General features: G+C 41.9%; 1 protein-coding gene across 5 annotated transcripts in view; it reads left to right on the top strand.

Moving 5' to 3' along the window:
- The window catches only part of CDV3 (CDV3 homolog), a 29,896-nt gene extending 10,042 nt beyond the window's left edge, over positions 1–19,854 (top strand). Inside the window, exons 3-6 of one of the 5 annotated variants that reach the window (XM_030551131.1) lie at positions 2,872–3,008; positions 5,589–5,748; positions 7,018–7,067; positions 14,794–19,854. In XM_030551131.1, coding sequence (XP_030406991.1) covers positions 2,872–3,008; positions 5,589–5,748; positions 7,018–7,067; positions 14,794–14,798 — 352 coding nt within the window. In that variant the 3' untranslated portion in view covers positions 14,799–19,854. Of the gene's footprint in view, positions 1–2,871; positions 3,009–5,588; positions 5,749–7,017; positions 12,663–14,793 lie in introns of those variants that run through there. The other 4 variants (XM_030551129.1, XM_030551132.1, XM_030551128.1 and 1 more) reach the window with 4 other exon arrangements.
- The last annotated feature ends 1,303 nt before the right edge of the window (positions 19,855–21,157 follow it).

The following is a 21,157-nucleotide window of genomic DNA, read 5'->3' on the forward strand; positions in this document are numbered from 1 at the left end:
TCGGCCGAGAGGATGCTCACTACCGGGTCCTCAACCTCTGAGACCTCCTCCACCGGTAGGTTGATATTAAGGGCCACTCTACGGAGGAGGTCCTGGTGGGCCCTGAGGTCTATAGGCGGGGGTCCCGATGCTGACGACCCAGCCACTGCCTCATCCGGTGAGGAGGAGGAGGAGGATACTCCGGGGATGAGGGTATCCTGCGCGGTCTCTTGTTCTTGGCCTGGTTCCTGCTGGTGTTGACCCGGGGAGTCCAGAGGCGGCTGTTTGTCCGACTCAACCACGGGGGGGCGGGAAACGGTGGCCTCCGGCACCCGATGTTCTGAGGCGGTAGAACGTGTCTGAGGCACGGGGGCACCCTGGGCCTGATGGTAAGCCCAGGGTGTCCAAAAGCCCCACTGTTGGGCACCCGCGTCCTGCGGGTGGGGGTCTTGAAACACTCCCAGCGGTACTTCAGGGTCCTGGTCCCGTTCGTAATAGCTACCCGCCTGGGAGGATGCCAACATGCCTCTAGATGGCCACGGTGGAGCGGCGAAAGTCGGTGCCGAGGTACCGACAGACCTCACACCTCTGGATAGTGGTGACCGGTGTCGGTATTGGTGTTGGGAGCGAGACCGGGACCTGCGACCGGCTTGGTGCCGGGAGGTCGACCGGGATCTCGAGTGTCTTTGTCTAGATCTGCTCCTGGAGGTGCAGCGCCCACCGCGGTGCCGTGAGCTGGAACGGTGCCGGGAGTACCGGGTTGACGCTCTGGACGTCGACCGGTGCCGGGAGCCCGACCGGTGCCGGGATTGAGATCGACGTCGCGAGCCTGAGTGGCGCCTCGATGCCGAGCGTCCGCGGGACCGCGATCTGGAGCGGTGCCGGTCTGCCACACTGACCGAAGCTGGTCTGGTCAGGGTCGGTTTGCCCATAGAGCATAGTACCCGCACCGGCGGTGCCGGGGGTAAGGGCAACGGAGCCTCGGTGATGGCGATTAGCTCTCTCGCTGCGGCAAACGCCTCCGGGGTAGAGGGTGAAGCCAGCTCTACCACGGTGTGCACCGGGGAGCTGCCAGGTGCCGGACTCGACGGCCCTCGCGGGGTCGGAGTCAACGGTACCGGTTTAGACGGTGCAGCGGCAGGTGTCGGTGCCGGGCGATCCGCTTTTTGCGCAGGCTCTGATTGTGGGGCGGTTGACGGTGAGATGATCTGCGCCTTCGGCTTCGGGGAGAGGGAGCGGCTCTGGGCTGGTTTCGGTGCCGGTTTTCTGGTGGTAGCACTCGGTGCCGTGGCGGTGCCCTTGCTTACCGGCTGACTTGCGCTCGGTGCCGAGGGCGAAGGTGTCAGGGCCGCTTCCATAAGGAGCTGTCTCAATCTAATGTCCCGCTCCTTCTTGGTTCTCGGCTTAAAGGACTTACAGATCAAGCACTTGGCCGATAAGTGCGACTCCCCGAGGCACTTCAAGCAGGAGTCGTGGGGGTCTCCAACTGGCATGGGCTTGTGACAAGCCGAGCAATGCCTGAAGCCGGATGGGCTGGGCATGAGCTCCGGCTCCCGGTGCGGGGAAGTGGGGGGTACCCCCGATCCCCTCAACTACAACTAAAACTACACTAACAACACTAGATAACTGACTAACAACTATATATCTACAATAATAACTATAACTACTATATACAACGATAGCGAAATGAGCTGCTAGGGAGTGTGGAGGTCAGCGAAGCCGCGCTCCACAGTTCCAACGACTGACACGGGCGGTAAGAAGGAACTGAAGGGTGCCTGGGTCGGCTGGGATATATATTGGGCGCCATAGCGGCACCACTCCACGGGGTGCCCAGCCGACCCGCCTGGGTTGCTAGGGTAAAAGTTTCTCCGACGAACGTGCACGCGGCGCGCACACACCGAACTGGAATGGATATGAGCAATCACTCGAAGAAGAACACAGTATAATCATACCACTTCCAATTATTTGGTGGCAAGTAATTTGAAATTACCAAAATAATTGAAATGATGTGATTATATTATGTTTCTGCATTGTTTTGACAATTAAAATATGCAGAACTTTTGCAGGATTTTAATTCTTTTGGTGCAGAATCCTCTCAGAGAACCAGGGTTGTGTGGTGCAGGCAGCTCGGTGGAGGATCTGGGTGCAGGGGGGAATCTGGATGCAGAAGGGCTCAGTGTGGGGTTCTGGGTACAGAGGGGATGAGATTCTGCAGGGGAGTCCAAGTGAAGGTGATTAGGGCTCAGTAGGGGGAAGGGGATGGGGAGTGGGACTCAATAATAGGGTGGGGCTTAGAGTGCAGCTGGTTGGGGCTCAGTGGGTAGGGGGTCTAGGGGTGGGGAAGAGGGCTACAGTTGCTACAGTGAAACTAATTCAAACAAATTCAAGGTGGCAGTTAAATGTTCTCAGCTTACTAGCTGAGAAATATCCAGCTAGAATGGTTTTTGCAATCATGGATTCCCTTCTGCTCCTTTCTCAGGTTTCAAATATCTCAACACCACCTCAGATAACTGCCAAACTCCAGTTTTTCCCTCGAAAAAAATTCAGTGCCTAATTATCTTAGTACAAAAACTTTGAGCAAGATGAAATCATGGGGACAGCATAAAACTGACCAGCTAGTACAGTATGTATATCCTGTATCTTGAGATCTGTATTCACATTCATTTAGGTAATGAATTTCATGAGTTAAATGTGAAACTACTGCAGAAGTTGACACTGCGTATCCCAGGGCTTGATGGCTAATTTGTTTTGCAGTTGTTGACTAGCCACTCCAATAATGAGAAGATGCATTGATATAAGGAAGGGACTGAAGTCCTTTTTCACACACTGTATAATATTTTTGGCAAGTGTTTAAATCTTTTGGTTATAACACGCTAACTACTATTCCACTAGTGAAAAAGAAGATGATGAAGGTGAAAAGAGAGAAGAACCAGGTGACAACTGGGAGGAGGCTGGTGGTGGTGTAGAGAAAGCATCTGGTCCTTGGAACAAGACCGCTCCTGTGCAAGCGCCTGTTGCTGAAACTATTGGTAACTTTTTCGTGTCTTTTTTACTGGCCTGTAAAGGCATACCAACTTTAAATCCAACTCTTAAGAAGTTGAGATAAATCTCTAGTATTACTCATGCTCCCAGAGCTCCCTGTCAATGTTTGTAGTACTAAACTCTCCTAATTATCTCTGCATGGGTCTTTTTACTCAATAGCAAACCTGTAAAACGGACTATGCAGAGAAAAATGAAACTGAGTAGACCAGGGTAGGCAACCTATGGCATGCGTGCCAAAGGCAGCACTCAAGCTGATTTTCAGTGCACTCGCACTACCTGAGTCCTGGCCACCGGTCCGGAGGGCGCTGCATTTTAATTTAATTTTAAATGAAGCTTCTTAAACATTTTAAAAACCTTATTTACTTTACATACAACAGTAGTTTAGTTATATATTATAGATTTATAGAAAGAGACCTTCTAAAAACGTTAAAATGTATTACTGACACGTGCAACCTTAAATCAGAGTGAATAAATGAAGACTCAGCACACCACTTCTGAAAGGTTGCCGAACCCTGGAGTAGACTGTGCTGCGAAAGGTATAAAATAATAAAAAAGTTTTCTAATTTAAGATATGGTAATCTTGGGTGTTGATAGGAGTTAATCTTTTAGACAGAAACCTTTATATTAATAGTCTCCAAAAACTAAAGTGTAGATCAGTTTTAAACTTGTATCTTATCATACATCTTTGTAAATATAGCTAATCTAACTTCCCAATGGAATATAGATTAAATTAAATACCTTTCAGGAATGGTATGGGAGAAAATAACATCCAATTGGTATAGTTTGCAAACTTAAGCTGTTTCCTCATTTGATCTTCCCCTCCCCCCCATACCTGAAATACTGGCATGATAATTCATAATCACATAGTAAATGAGCAGAAATGTTTGTAGTCATCATCTGACATTTAATGTAATGATTCTCAAACAGATTCAATAACTAGTGCATCTGTATAAACATCTACGGTCCTTCACTCTTCCCGATTATATCGTGGTGAAAGGATTGTCATCTGATGTTTTGGTTAGGGGGAGCCTTTAAATGCAGTCTCTGTCCAAAATGACTTAGTCTGCTACCTCCACTAACAAATCTATCATAGTCTCTTGCTTTCTCAGCACACTTCTCACATGAGGTACGGGGAGGAAGATTTGAGGTGCCATTGGCACTGCCTTGCCTCAGCTTTTGACAGCTTCTTGCTTCTTTGCACAAGCAGAATCCTAAGTGTAGTGCTATAAATGTGACAGAACTATGAAGGGATGCAGAAGGAAACTATTGCTTCTTTCTGAGCCAACTTCCCTTTTCATCCTTCCATGTGTAAATTACCACAGCGGTTGCAATTCATAATCTGAGCTCAGTTTGGACAAGCAACCTACGGGACTATGTAACAGTTGATCAGCTATGCACGGCAGAACCAATGCTCATTATAAAGGACTCCGTCTGAGTTTAGAAATTCTGTAAATTAAAACCTCTAGTGCTCTTCATTGGCATGTACCCAGGTATTCAAGCAAACTTCAGAAGGGGACGTGCAAACAGAGGCGGATGACTAGAGGACAAACTCCTGTTTGACTCAGTCAGATCTCTTGCAGCACTTCCGTCAGAAGTTTTAAGCCAACACCATGTAGCTGTCTCAATGTGGAGAGCAACCAGTTCCCTTGAGCCTTTAAGCATACCTTGAATAGATTAAGAAGGCTTTACCAGAGGACACAAGATAGTCACCATTGAGCGTAACCAGCAGAGTTGCTGTGGATTTAAGAGTAGTAGGGGTACCTAACTCAAGCTCAGTTTTATTAATATAAATGTGTAACTCAACCCTAAATCTGATATCCCTACTCCATTGATGCTGTTTCTCCTAGGGCCCTGGTAACCTGCAGAACAGCTGAAAGGTCATAAACTGACTGCATCTAAAAATTCTTAAACAAATACAAATACATTACTAAACGGCATCTTAAATACAAAAAGCTAAACTTTCCTTTATTTTATGACTGATCTTATAATAAACCCTGCTTTTGGGTTATCAGGAAAATTTAAAACTTAAGATTCTTACAGTGGGATGTAAGAGCACTTGGAATTGGAAAATCTAGTTAAACTTAATGAGGGTGGGGCACTTGATCTAGCAATGTCATGCAAGTGTATTCTTCCCTCCTTTACAAGTTTACAGTAGATTACATTTCATTATTTGTTAGCAAATACTTCAGTCTGCTTTGAGGCCATAGGCAGTTTCTTTGAACTAAATTTGGAAAATATGGGAAATACAACAACTACTTAAAATTTAGTTCATAATCACAAATGTTAGCAATTACTCTCAAGTCCTATCCAGTGGCTCTTACCACCTGTGACTATGTGGTGCTGTTGTAAAACTGCACTTTAATTTAAAAAGATCTAGTAATTTAGTTGGATAATCTTGAACACTATCACTAATAAACCGAAACTAAGATCTTGGGTATTAGATCAACTCTTAGGTTAGATTATCTGACCTTTGGAAGCAGATAACAAAATAGGGCCCAAAGCCAGAGTTTAAAAATAAGGCTATACACTTTTTTTATTCGTCTAAAACTCTGCTAATAAATTCTTAGTTACAGAAACCCCTGAACCAGTGCAATCTAGTGGTGTATACCGACCGCCTGGTGCTAGGGAGACCAGGACACGAAAAGCACCACAAGGACCACCAGAGATCTATAGTGATACACAGTTTCCATCATTGCAATCCACTGCCAAGCATGCAGATAGCCGAAAGTAAGTATATTTAATCAGTTCCTCTAAGATGGCTATTTAAAATGTTTTCCCACCAGAGTCCTAACTCCTTATTTGGTGTCAGATCTTGATCTTTCCACAGAAGTCTATAAATTGCAGAAATGATTGATTATTTGGTGGGATTGGGGTCTAAATTTTATCATTCCCCTGACTTTATTTCCCCCCCACCCACCCCCAATGCATCTCAAAGGTCTGAGGAGTGGGACTTCTCTTAATGAAGAGAAGGCCAGACTAGGTGATTACCACTCTCCTTGGCCACCTAATCCCTACATTCAGGGATTTCCTTAAATAAAACACTGCCGATCTTGACAGTATCGAGTTCCTTTCCATGTTAACCAGTGCTCTGTGGCAGCTTTCAGCAGGGAAGTAATAGCAACATGCTGCTTGAGCAGAACTATGTTATCATGGGCAACTTCAAAAGGTGTTGTGTGTAGCAAAGGGAGGAATTTTGTAGACAGTGTTGCTACAGTTATTATATTAACTGTGAGTTTGGAGGGCCATGTCATGTCCCGAGTGACTTTAAGGAGACTCCAAAAGTGATATTGCCTGAGTTTCCTATCCCTTCCATAGACTCCTTCCCTGCTGAAGGGTTAAATAGACCTCTGACTCATTTGCTCTTATCACCTCTTGATGTGGCATTGATTGGTACAACACAGTAGCATAAGCTTTCTTTCTGGTCTAGTTTGGCATCTGCCAATTGAACAAGCAGTGTTATCAAAGATGTCTTGGCTTTTCTAGGACATGAGCAATGTTACTCTAAAAACCAGCATGAAAAATTTTGAATTATACTTGAGTAACATACTAACTGCAACACAACTTCCATATCTTCTACAAGACTGTTGATTATGTTTCATGTTGCAATGTTCAGACCTCACTGGGAGGGGAATGGGCCTCTTATTTTCTATCACCTTTGAGAGAAATGCTATAGCATGATTTGAAAGTGTTAACCATATGTATTGCATTATACAGTATACCATATTGGAATGGATTTATGGAAATGAAGCTGACAATGTAATCTGAACAAATAGCACAGAAAGGGCAAGAGGCCTACTCTAGAAATAGTCTATGCAACCTTCTGTTCTCTTGGGGAATGCATGGATATCCCCTGTGGAATCCAGCCCACTCGCTTTACTCTGCATTTGTAGTGTAACTTTCTAATTTTGTTGGTTTTGGGGTGGAAATTGGCTAGGAATTTCACAATTCAGAAGCTAGTGAATAAGACAATTACTGACTACATTTATTTTCCCTTAGGGATAAAGAAATGGAGAAGAGCTTTGAAGTAGTAAAACACAAAAATAGAGGTAGGGATGAGGTCTCAAAAAACCAGGCACTTAAACTTCAGCTAGACAACCAATATGCTGTGCTTGGGGATCAGTAGAGCTGCATACACATTACAATTAAGGAATGCTTTTTTGGTAACCCTCCTACTAAGGTAACTAAACTACAGCTAAGGACTATGATGAACATGCCATCTTATTTCTGCTGGATCTGCTGCGGCAAGTGCAGACTACTTTGACATAAGTGATTGCTCTCGCACTATGGAAGCGTAATGTGTTACAACTTTCTTCTCCATTGGATTTGGGGGAAATTAATGTAAATGGTTGAACAAGATTCATCAGTGTTCTTTAATTACTCTGAAAAAGTATCTACAGTCAGTGGTCATTTCAAAATCTTTTTATGTTCAGATACTGAGCCTTCGTAAGGGTTGACTACCTCAGACTTGCTGCACTCATTGTGGACACCATGTGGATCACAACTTCTGGAAAAGAAGGTTACAGCTGTTTTAGTGGCCATCTGAAACTTGAAACCAGCTTCTCTACTGGGTTCCTGTCAGAAATCCTGCAGAAGTCAGCCATTTGGTTCTGATTTGCTATAAATAACAAAGATTTAAGTGACCTTAATGAGAAACCTGTCTGGTGTCCCATCCTGAGGAATCCTTTCATGTGTAGCCCTAGCCTACTAGAGACTTTCTGGAGCATACCACTTTCAAAAACTATCAAAGTATAGTACAGAGCTGTAGTTTGTTTACCTTTTTAGATAGAGCTGTACTGAGGTAACCACAAAACAACTCATTCCAATACAAAATTGGAGGGTGTATGGGGTGGGGATTGATTGGGCTGTTTGCATTAGCCATTTTCACAGTTGTGTTCAAGCGTTTTCTTTGTTCTACAAAAAATGCCTTCCTTGTTTCTGGTATAAAACTGCAGTATACTCAAGTAAAAATGTGAAATGTGTTAATAGTGACAAGCTTATCTTGGTTTTCATAATTGGGTCGCTTCTCTTTCTCTGAGGGACTAGGACTTCAGTAGGCTTTAATTTGGTACACAGCAGAAGCCTGTGCTCCCACTCTAGTCTTCAGAACATAGTTTCAAAAAATACATGCAGTATACAGGGCAGTAATATTAACTTCAAGATAACTTTTGCTACAACAGAAACACTAACAGCTGTCTCCAACCGATCCTATCTCATATGAGTAAGCTGATATAAGACTCTGAAGGAAGGATAACATCAAACCTAGTGAGATTTCATTTGTTATGGCTGCTTAAGATCACCATGTGAGCTTGCAAAGTGTTCAAGGCAGAAATCCTCACTTTAAATGGCATTTTCTCAACTGTAGGAAGCCTAGTGACAATGGAAGGAGTGACAGCTTTGTTCAATTTTTGGCCATCTCTATTGACTTAACTTAGTGTTAACTTAACATACAATGGCATGTGTATGCTAAAGCTATAGGATAAATAATACCCAGTTGCTTCTATACAATGAAAGAGAATCTGACAACCACCCAAACTGTCCCGGGGCATACCATCTGTCTTTCCCCTTGCTTCTTTTAGTTTGTTTTTAGTATGCTAGCTAAGTGAGTAAGCACCTCTTTCCAAATCTAGGTTTCTCCCTGTAAATGTGAATGCCAAGAGGAGGAGCTGCAGACTTATTTCTTGTCCACTTCATACTTGCCAATGGCAAAACAATCTTACTGATATAGTACTTTACATATAGGACACCAGGCTTGGTGGCTCATGCAGAAATTACATGGTTAGTTTCCTTTGATTTAACTGCTGATGCTCTAAAGTCTGTTTCGTTTGAAGTCTGTAAGAATCTTGCTGTTGACTTCAGTGGGATCAGGGCTTGCCCCGGTTCTCACAATGTGCTTGATATAGAACTGGCCTTAAAGCCCTTGCAGAGTTAACTTTCTCAGTAAAATTTCCAAACTAGCAGCTGTGATTAGGTAGATTGATCAAATGACAAATTTAAAAACCTGAAGACTTCATTTTGAGAATCAAAACCACTGGAAGTAGATTTACATGACTCAGAGTCCAACGCTAGTAATGTATCTTCCCTGAAAATATCTCTGCCAACAGAACGTTTGTTGGTTTATGTCACTAAAAGTTTAAGATTGTCCTATTTGTGGTAACTCAGTCACATGGCAGAAACCTAAAATACTAAATCGCAACTTTGTTCTGACATTTTAAAGAAGGATATTGGAATTGTTAATGCACATGAATCAAGTTTTTAATATACTGTATGATGGGTAGATGAGGCTGTCCATTGTACCTTTATTTGAATTCTCAGGCATGGTTTTGGCAGTGCAAGAAAACCTGTAACATTAATAAATCTAATAAAGTGGAAATATACATGGATCCTGGAGTCAAATGTATCTTTACCTGCAGTCCTAGCCTACACCATGCAGCATTTAAATAAATGGAGGATAACTGGATAGCTTTGGGACATAATGGAGGTGTGCAGTCATTAAGTTCAAATCCAGGTCAGAAGAGCCAAAGTTAACAGCTCATGGCAATGTACATAGCCTTCATATAGCGTGGTAGCTAGACTGAGGCCTCTGGATGGTATCTAATTCAAATCACCATCTGTTTTTAGCCCTAAGTGGCATTCTCAGCAGTGTCCATAGACTGAAAGGACACACAAAAATGGATTAAGTCTTCACCTTAAGGTGGCTCCTCTTCTTCGGAGTTTGCTACTCCCTGTTCAGTGGATGGAAGGAGGTCTTTAAAGACTAGTCGTTAAGTCACACTTTCTTAAACACAATACATGTCATTCTAAGTTCTTGCTAGAATATCTTCACAAAACAAGGCATCTGGAATTTTTGTAGGGACTTTTCTGATTAAGCAGTGTATTTAGGGAGTTTTAACAGAAGCCAAATTAAGGCTCGTAACTTTTTTTTATTAAGGATGATATTTAGCTCCTTATTGAATCACCTTCCTTGCAGATGTAAAAATGACCTAAAAGTACAATGACCTGTCTGAAATGAGGTTCAGATTTCTGTGGCTGCTATATTCCACTTTAATTAAACATGCTGATAAATGTCATTTAAAAATTATGCATAAGCTCTGAAGCCTTATTTTAAAATGAAAATTCTCACTTTTACAGCAGAGGTATAGTCAAATTATCAGTCAGTGGTATCTAGTTCTATGGAACTTCAAGTGACTTTACTTGTGTAAACACTCATGTGGATAACATACAGATTTATGATGTAAAGCATTTCTCAGTGTCTTATGCAGAAGAGAGATGACACAACTACAAAGCCATTAGTATAACCGAGCATCCAATTACACTAAAAGTGGTGCATAAGGGAATATTCTGGATCTGAGTTTTTGATGGCAGCCTAACTTTTAAGGTGAATGATAAAATTGCTAAAACTGAAAAACTTGGGGAGGTGTGGGGAGGGAGAATGTGCTTATATTATCTCCTGGGGCTTTCTCCAAAATAGGATTTTCAAAACCTCAGCTACAGGAATATTGGCATCTCTCCTAATTAATTATATCAGAAGAGTGTAGAGCAGAATTGCTATTTAACTCAACTCTGTTACTCTAGACTTGTCTTGCTTAGTCTTACTTCAAAAGTAATGAAGCAATATCTTAAATAGTTGCCATGCATGGTATTTGATTTCTACTAGTTAAAGCTGGCTACAAAAAAGAGTTTAATCAAACTTGTCCAGGGTAACTGTCAGTTTTTTTTTTTAAATATTTTTAAATCATTCTTTTAAGTCTTCTCTAGGGTTCTCTGACTTCATGGGGGCTCATTTAATATCTGAATGTGTGGCCTTTGGTTTGTGGAAACTACTACACTACCATATGCTGAAATTTTTAACCCATCTGACTTTCTTGGTCTGATCTGAATTTGACAGCAACAAAGACAGCAAGACTCCTGGAGGGGAGTTTGTTTACCATTTCTATGAAAGTCAGCATCTCAAACACACCCAGGAATTCCGTAGTTATGACTCTTTGCCTAAGTGCCAAAGCTCAATGATAGCAGAGTCTTTCCTTGACATAACACAATTTCAGGTAACACAAACATGCTGCTAATTGCACTCTCAGTAACTGCATCCCTTTTCTTTGAATAGCTCAAACTACTGAGGAGGTAATGTACTTCAGAAAATACACCTCTTTGATATGTATGATGATCCTGCTGATTTAAAAAAAAATAATTAAAACCAGATGTCTTTGGCCTTTAGCAAAAAAAAATTTTTTTTTCTCTGAGCACAAAAAAGAAGCATCTTCATTCTCTTGTGCAGACCTGTTTGATCATCCTGCAGTTAGCTAGACTTACATCTGTTTTTCCTAAATAGACTTCTAAGGTAAGACTAGGTATGGGCATTTTCATTCTAAACTGTGTTTTTGCTGAATCAGGATTTAAGTGAGATGGTGGTAGAAAACATGTTTGTAAAATTTTAGTAATCTAAAACAGTTGTGTCAGGCACAATACTCGATAGTAAAAACTGAAAACATTCTGTGTAGAGTTGAGTAAAAACTTTCAAGGAAAATAGAAGTTAAAAATGAAAGATCCAAGTTTAGAAGGGGAGGTGTTAGATTGGGTCAGCTTTAGGTAGGGAGAGGAGGATATTCAGTTTATATTAGATGTCAAAATCGAGCACAAGACACCATTCAGATACAATTTTTTATATATCAAATCTCCAATGTTAGTTTGGATAGGAAAGAGGTACTGCTTATTAAGGAAGTTACTTTGTTTCTCAAGCACTAATGTAACCGTCATATATTCAGTTTCAGACACAATGGTACAGGAACAATTTGAAAAGGGGAGGGAACACAAAAAAAAGCCTGTAAGTAATAGTTCAAGTGTTGTGTACAGGATAGAAGAAGGAGCTTGTGTTGGAGGAGAAATGCAATAGCTTCCGTGCTGAAAATTGCTATAGAGATTTAAGAGGAGCAATTCTTGTTGGTCAAAGGTGACCTACACCTAAAGATTTAAATTGAAGCAAAGAAAGTTTGAAAATCAATAGTGGGGAAAAGCGTCAGAATGCAAAAAAATACATATTGGAAAATGGCCTTTGGGGAGGAGGTTGTTTAATTGTTATCTGCCCAAATCTTATAATCAAGTCTCTAAACTACCATACCTGTTTTCAGTAAATTAGGATAGTGCTAAGTTGCAAGATTAATTTATCTTGAATGAAACAATAAAATAATAAACCAAGATCTAATTAAAACAAAAATAGTTTCCCTCCTCTAACTTAGATAAAAATTGTGACACTGATCCAAATTGTTGTGAAGATATCCATCTGTATTTTCTTTTTGTAGGAAGCAATGTCTAATAATATGTTGATTAAATTTTTATATGCAATTGCTCAGGTACAGTATACTACATATCAAGCGTAGTGAAGTTTCAGTGGGCCACCTAACTAGAATATGGATATTCAAGGTGGTATACCAAAGTGTTAAGTCCTCAGAAAAAGAGTGGCACATCTAGCAATACTGACATGGAAGATCTGGTCCAGAAACAAGCAAGAACAAGAGAAAGAATGGTCAATAATAGTTAAGGCACAGGTCTGGGAAGCAAATCTGGGTTCTAGTCTGAGTTCTTTCACTGACATGCTGTGGAACCTTGGGCAAATATTTTAACTTCACTGTTCCTCAGTTTCCCCAGCTGTAAAACATATCATATTTCCCTACCTCACAGGGGTGTTGTGAGGCTTAATCCATTCTTCGTAAAGTGCTTTGAGACCATTTGATGGAGGTGCTGTAGCATGCAGAGTATACAAATAAATTAGTCCCATGCTGTTTGTTGTTTGTTTCAGTTATAAGACATCTGGATTAGCTTTCAGTACATTAGTTCAGTACTACTTTAGGGAAAGCTTATATCTATGAAATGTAACATACATTCTATTATATTTAAGTATTATGGGATCATGTAACTACAAACTTAAAATCCATACATTCGAGGGGCATAGTTAAGGTTGTGCATTCAACCTTTAATTGGCATTTCCTGATTTTATGTGATTAACTCTGCAACCCTAACATTGTATTAACATAAGTAGTTTTGTTTTTGCATGGAATATATTTAAAATCAATTTTGTCATTTTATAAACCCCATGATGGAAATAAACTTCTGTTCACGTTGTTGTTCAAATACCCATCTTTTACAATTTACAGTTTTTTAAATTTTATTTTAAAGGTGAACTAGGAATGTTCACTGATACAAGTATTCACGGAGAACTTACTCGTAATGGAAGTTGGTTACTTATAGCAGGAGGTGCTCTTCTTTCCCCTCTCCTTTTTCCTCCATTATTGATCTTTCGTCCACTTATGTATATTGCCATAATATCCAAATGCCCATTTATGCTAGGGACTGTGGAAACACATAAGAAGGCCTAGTTCCTGCCCTGAAAAGCTTACAAACTGATTTAAGACGAGGATATAACAGGAGGAGACAAGAAAAGGGAGGGTAAATAGTCATAAGCCTGGTTATTTATTGTGCTTCTGTTGTTGGGAAGGTGTCTGTGAAATAGTAGTGTGGGCAGGGTGATGGGAGGACGTGCAAAACACAGCCATGGGAATGAGAAGAATGATGGAGGCAAGGGTTGGGAGAAGGAAAGCAGGAAGTATGTTACTGAACAGGTACGATGTAAGAATAAGTAGAGAACAGTAAATATCAACATAACTTGTCAAGTAACTGCAGCTGGAGGACTTGGAGCCCAGGGAGCAGATGTGAAGAAATGTAACACACAGAAAGGCTCTTGAAGTTATATCTTCTTTGATGTTGGGGATTTAAAGGTCCATCATCAGTGCTCTTGCTGATGGTGCCCATGTATGTTAGGAGACCAGGTGGTCATGGTGGGGGCATGCACGAGGCTCTAGTTTCCCCAAGCAGATGCCCTCTGGCTCTTGTGAGTGTTGAGCTGGAGAGAAAGAGGGAGGAAGGTTGGCTGTGTCTGCCTGGCTTCTCTGCTACTATCATCACCTCCCTCTGCTGTCAAGTATCAGAGAGTAGCCGTGTTAGTCTGGATCTGTAAAAGCAGCAAAGAATCCTGTGGCACCTTATAGACTAACAGACGTTTTGGAGCATGAGCTTTCGTGGGTGAATACCCACTTCCTCAGATGCATGCATGCATCTGAGGAAGTGGGTATTCACCCACGAAAGCTCATGCTCCAAAACGTCTGTTAGTCTATAAGGTGCCACAGGATTCTTTGCTGCTCCCTCTGCTGGTGTGTTATCACCACAGCACCCAAAAATGAGCTGTTAATGATTGAGAGAAGTCTGATGTTTGTTTTCCCTCTCCATGTGAGTATAGTAGTTTATTGCCATTCTCCAACAGATTGTATCAGGCATTTCAGGGGAGATTCTTGGCTGTAGCTGACTAGTGAGTCCTGAAGCATGAGCGATAACCTTTCAAATTTTTTTATCCTAGCTAGTGTAACAGCAGATATTCTACCTGAGGCAATGAGTTCTACAGATTAGAGACTGAGTTAAAAATGATCTTTCAATTAGTGTCCTTTTTTTTTTCTCCTTGATAAATAGCAGTGCCACTTTACCTTGACTATCTGCTTTTCAGTTGGCGTCTCAGATCTTTATCTCATCTCATTTTAAAACTCAATAATCCTAGTCTTGCAATTCCTCCAGGTATGAAAGTCTTCTTTCCCCTACATCTGATCAGTTTTTTCCTTTTGTCTTTCTATGATATCTTTTGATATGGTGATGAAAACAGAGCAATATTCGGCATGAGGACCTGTGAGAAAAATATATACCATAATATTTTTCCATATTCTCTCTTTAATGCAGCCTAACATCTTATTCGCTTTCTTGACTGCAACTGCACATTGAGCAGAGGTCTTCATCGAGCTGCCCATGGTGATGCCTACATCGTCTCCTTGAGAGATAACAACTAATTCAGAACCCATCAATGTGTATGAATGGTTAAAATTCTTTCCAATATTCATTACATTGTATTTGTTTCTGTTGAATTGTATCTGCCTTTGTCTTGCCCAATTATAAAGTTTGTTAGTTTCTTCTGGCATTCACCATCCTCCCTAGTATTGGCAAACCTAACAATTGTACATTGACAGCAGTTTTTGCCACCATGCTATTCACTCAATCTTCAGCTCACAAACATATACCACCATTCTTGCCAGTAATCGCCATGGCATGCCCTTATTAGCTTCTGTTTATGTGCAGACTTGATAATTTCTTCCTGTTCTTTATTTCCTGTCTTTTATCCATCTAAGTTATGTTTTCTTACTGGTTCAACTGTGATAGCAACGAAATCTAGTCACGACCTTGTCCCATCTTCCTGAATTGATATGTATATTGCAGTCTTCATTGGTTAAAATATCTTTATATGTCTTATTTTTAAACTGAAAACCAAATTCCTGATCCTTCATCTTTTTCAGAAAATGTGACTCTTCAGAAAATTTCTTACAGATAATTTCCTTTGTGCTAGCAGCATCTCCCACAGTTCTGGATATCTGGGCTGTTCTCTCTCTGAGGCTCATGGAAATGGATCAGTGTTTTGGCATTACATGGTCTGGCCCCACCTCTCTGCTCCTGCTTGCTGCCAGATAAGTTATTCCCAAGATGTGAAATCTGCATAACATATTAATAAACATTCCAGAGATGATAAAATAACTATGTACATTAGACCTAGGAAGATGGTCAGATGGTAATGATTCCATTTAATATCTGACTGACTCATGAGCCATCCGGGGGTGTAGGACTGTGGGAGGCTACTAGCAGAAAGGAAATGATCTGTAAGAAATTTTCTGTTCTGCAGCCCAGAGTCTCCCACAACGTTGGACATCTGGGAAATAGCAAGCAGTGAACAGAGGTAGAGAGAACTATGAAATAAAAATTTGGTAGTAAGGAAGTGCATGAACTCACTCAAAGTCTGTACTATTTCTTAACCACTGCCTGCAGCACCTGTCTTCCAAAGGAAGCCTCTGCAGAAGATAGAAGGTCTACCTTGTCGTGCTTAATGAAGTTGTTAGCTGTAGATCAAGTGGCTGCTTTGGAAATTTCTGAAGAGGACACGCTTGCTCATTCTGCCCATGAGGTTGCTACGGATCTCGTGGAGTGACCCTTGATCCCCTGGGACAGAGGCCTCTGGTGATCTGTAGGCTTCCACAATACATAATCTAATCCACCTAGTGATGGAGGACTTGGAAGTTCTGATTCCCTGGCATTTTGGGTGGAAGGATACAAATAGGGAACCCAGTCATAGATTTGGTATACCTGAGATAGATATTCAATGCTCTTCTCACCTCTAAGGTGAACCACATCTTTTCAGTTGGATATTGTGGTTTTGGACAGAATGAAGGAAACAACTTCTTGGGAAGTGTGGAAGGAGAAATTTACCTTACAAAGAAAGGATTCTGATGTCCCTAAGCACCACCTTTGTCCTTGTGGAACATGCAGTAAGGCTCCAGTATAGATAAGGCAGCCAGTTCCAATGCTCACCTTGCGGACATGACAACTGCTAAGAAACACGTCTTAATGGATAAATAAATCAAAGTCAGAGGCTCAAAGGAATAGCTTATCAGAGCCCTCAAAACTAGCAGAAAGTCCCATTTTGAGGAGAGTGGCTTGACCGCTGGTCTGGCTAATCGGACTGTTTGAAGGAATCTGGCTACCTGTGGATTGTCTGCCAGAGAGCCCAAGGATCACGTGAACGGCAGTCTACTAAGAGCAGATACCTGACATGTAATGGTGTTGGCCTGAACCTCTTTCTATGCCTTCTTGGAGAAAGTCCAGAATGGTTGGAATGCCTGGGATTTGCATTGTGGTCTTGGCACCAGTTGTTGATTCTGGGCTAGACTGAGGAGTATGTTTTTAGTGTTGATAGTCTCCTAGATGAAAGCAATGACTTAATGACTATGGAGGACAGACTGAGACCTAGCTGTCAGTTGAAGCCATTTTGGGTCTGGATTAAGACGAGGACCTTGCAAGAGGATGTCCGGTCTCCATGGAAGAAGGAGAGGGTACTCCAGTTTCAGCTCCATCAGGTGGGAGAACCAAGGTCTCCTCAGCCAATGAGAAGTTATCAATATTAACATCACCTGTTCTTGTTTTATTTTCTAGACCACTTTCCCCAGTAGTGGAAAGGGCTGAAACGTGCAAAGTAGGCTCTGCGGCTAACTGCATGATAAGGGCTGTGCCCTCATTTACCTGGAATCTACCTCCCTTGTGAAGTATTTTGGTCTCTTTACATTTGTACAATTAGCAAAGAGGTCAGCTGAGGGGAGGTCCAATGTCTTAATGATGAGATCAAAAACTTTCTAATTCAGGCACCAATCAGAGTTGTTGACCCTATATCTGCTGAGCCAGGCTGTTTTTGGCTCAGGTCCCCTTTGATGTGGATTGCTCGGAGGGAAAGAGGAACTGTTCCACCCATCGCATTATTTCCATTGCTTCTGCATGTAGTGCCGGACTCCTTGTTTCCCTTTGGTTGTTTAAACGTGTGACTGTATTCATATTATCTGATTGAACCAGGCTGTGGTGGGCTGGAACCTTTGCAGAGCTAGCTTGACTGCTTTCAGCTCTAGGAGGCTTATGTCTTGACCCTTTTTCCTCATTCTGGAGACCCTGGGGTCTCTGAGTGAGCTCCCCAGCCCTCTATGGAGGATTTTGAGCCTTATTCTTAGGAACCTTCTCAGGTTTCTGAGCCAGACAGCTGACCTCCATCAGTGAAGTCATCGGAGGACTCCTGGATTTCTTGTGTGTTTTCCTTCCCTGTTTAGCCTTTTTAGATTTGTTTTTAAAACCTTTTTTGTGCAGTTTGGGAACGTAGAAGCTCTGCTGCAGCCTTGGTGAGGCCTTTTGTGACTTACCTTCCATCAGGCCTGGAGCCCTCTTGAGAGATCTTTCTCAGAATCCTCCCTGCTGGCTCCTATTCCCCCTGCGAGGTGGAGAGGAGTGAACTCATTGTTATGTGAGGGAGGGGGGCTGATTAGAAGCCCTGTGTCTTTCCTCAAGGCACTCAGGACCCACTTCATGGCTGTGGGGGGTGGGGAGGGCTTGTGGCCTCCCCTCTTTGTTCAGCAAGGACCACTGGGACTTACTCCCTGAATGATTGGGATGCCTCTCCCTGCTCTAGGATTCCTGGTCCATCTCCACCCACCGCCCCCCCTTGAATTCACAGCTGCATCACTGGATGGGGGACCCCCACTTTCCTGTCTGACTTGTAGCCCCCAATGGAGTTAGTTAGGGATGGAAGCCTGGGTGAAGGCTGAACACAACTTGCTATCTGTGAGCCTGAGAAGGCTGCCTCGCATATGCAGCCCTGCTTGGATTTGACCCAGTACTTTCTTGGCTGCTCTGCCATGCCTGTATGAGACAGGCTCAGGGAGGGATAAACACCTGTGGGTTTAACTGGCCTGGGGAGGAGAAGGAATACTGAGGAGGGACAACACTGCTCCCCATTACCCAAAAAACGGGCCAGAAAAGTTTTAAAATAGAAGGTGGGAGGGCAGAACCAAAAGAAACCACCACTGGCTGCTGCTACGGGAGGCAGAGAATTTGAGAGCATGCAGGAGCAGAGGTGGTGTGGTTAGATTGTGTGGTTCTAAAACACTGATCTGCCTCCATGAGCTACAGAACAGCCCAGATGTCCATTTTGGTGGGAGATGCTGGGCTGCAGCAAACACCAGACTTGTCCAGACCAGACTGAAACTAAACGCAGCTTGTCATTTACAGGAGCATGCTGGAAAACTAATGTACTGCTAGGCATATACAACAGATGCCTGACTCTGATTTCATTCTTGTGTAACTTCATTGACAGCAGTGGAGTTACTCTTGATTTACACTCCTTTGAGATCAGATTCAGATCCATTAAAGCTTGGGTTGAGATTTCTTTTGAAGTCTGTGTTGTTTTCTTGTTCTCTTTTGACTACTTAACAAACTGAACTCGTTGAAGTCTTATACTTCACTCATTTTGAAAGCAATTAATGAAGCAAAAATTATATCTCTAGCAGACTCTGTTTCTCCAAGCCCTCCTAGTCGGCAGAAACAGCACTATGGCAGTTAAGTCACTGTCTTGAAGTATGCCAAGCAAACAGATTTCACACTGTTATTTAAGGAACAGTAACCCATTTCTTCTGCATTTAGTTACTACAGCAAGATAGAAGGAAGACTGGTCACAACAGGGAAGTAGTTGGCAATGGATAGCTATAAAGCAGAGTGAGGCAGTAACTAGTAGTTTGCTAGTTCAACCACAGAACTTATGCTTCTGGACACAGTGATGTAGCCAGATGTTAGGAAAATCTTTAAAGATATGGGAGGATGTTTTGGAAAGAATTTTAAGAGGACGTCTTGGTGCACAAAAAGTTAATGGTGAACTTGCTTTCAAATATCATACATTGGAACATCAAGCCGCAGCAATTTAGTGTTTCTAATTCCAGCATAAACAATGGTGAAAAGGAGCAAAACCAGACAAATAACTACCATAAGGTCTAACATAGTTCAAAGTCTACCAGATGTCTGGAAAAAATTGTGGCTGCTCTGATGGTTTGGTACAACCGAAATTTTTTAAATTTAAATTGAAGTAGAATCACAGTCTGACCTGGTTCTGTGAATCCCCATATGGACCCTGCAGTTTGTAGTAGAAGACTGATGATGGCCCTTAGAATGTATATTTTATGGTCATGAAGTACATTGGGCAATAATTTTGACAGTGAATTTTACTATGGTTTACTAGTTACAGCTTCTGCATATGACTCAGCTTCTAAACATGTAGCATGCACACCTCTTGTCCTTTATCCCTGTCAGAAGAACCACATCCAATGCTGTAAAGTATTTTGTGACAGTTCTTATGAAGAAAGCTAAAGAAAATAAAATTTATTTTATCTTTTACAGTAGTGACTTTTGTTTTCAGATTGATTTTACTTCCTCAAGCCTGTTTATCTTGTTAAATAGCCTGTCCAGCAGTATTGGTTAGGACACCTTTACCATAGTTGATTCTGATATTGTAATTAAAAAAGAAAAATGTGCACAGGTTAAGAGTTAAGTGGAGGATTAGATTTCAGTCACTTAAGTGATTTTTCTGTTTTATCGCATTTTAAAACTCTACTTCAAAAGTGTGCAGTATTGTGAGGAAAGATGGTCTAGTGGTTAGGGCACAAGCTGTGAGTTGGAAGACCTAGGTTTAATTTCCTGCTCTACCATAGACGTCCTGTGTGACTTTGAACAGGTCAATCTCTCTGTGCCTCAGTTTCCTATTTCTAAAATGGGGATAATAAGGAAGTACTATCTCCTAAGGGTGTTGTGAGAATAACTACCTTGAAGCTTCTGGGCACTCAGATAATCTCATGTTGGAGGCCATGTAAGTACCTTAGATATTACATTCCTGTAATTCTAAAATTGCATGGTGGGAAAGTGGAATGTGGAATTGCTATTGCAATATGGAAACTTTAAACCCTAAGAATAGCCAGACCACATCAGACCAGTGGTCCATCTAGCCCAGTATCCTACCTTCTGATAGTGGCAATGCCAGATGCTTCACAAGGGAATGACCAGAACATCCCCTTGTTTAGTCACAATATCTGGCAGTCTGAAGCTTACGGACAACCAGAGCATGGGGTTGCATCCCTGACCATCTTGACTAAGAGCTACTGAAGGACCTACCCATGAACTTATCTAATTCTTTTTTGAACCCAGTTATAGTTCTAGTCTTCAGAACATCCCGAGTTCCACAGGTTGACTGTGCATTGTGTGAAGTACTTCCTTTAGTTTGTTTTACACCTGCTACTTGTTAATTTCATTGAGAGGCGCCCTGGTTCTTGTATTATGTGAAGAGATAAATAACACTTCTTTGATTCACTTTCTCTATACCATTCATGATTTTATAGACCTCAAGCATATCCCCCTCTTTTCCAAGCTGAATAGTCCGTCTTTTCAAATTTCTCATGTGGAAGCTGTTCCATACCTCTGATCACCTTTGTTGCCCTTCTCTTTACTTTTTCCATTTCTAATTATCTTGTTTGAGGGGGCAGGACTAGAAATGTATACAGTATTCAAGGTGTGGGTGTACCATGGATTTATAGTGACAATATATTTACTGCCCTAATAACTATACCTAACTTTGTGTTTTTGACTGCCACTGCACATTGAGCAAACGTTTTCAGAGAACTATTCACAATGATACCAAATTATTTTT

This window comes from Gopherus evgoodei, chromosome 2 (assembly GCF_007399415.2).
Source record: "Gopherus evgoodei ecotype Sinaloan lineage chromosome 2, rGopEvg1_v1.p, whole genome shotgun sequence".
Lineage (NCBI taxonomy): Eukaryota > Metazoa > Chordata > Testudines > Testudinidae > Gopherus > Gopherus evgoodei.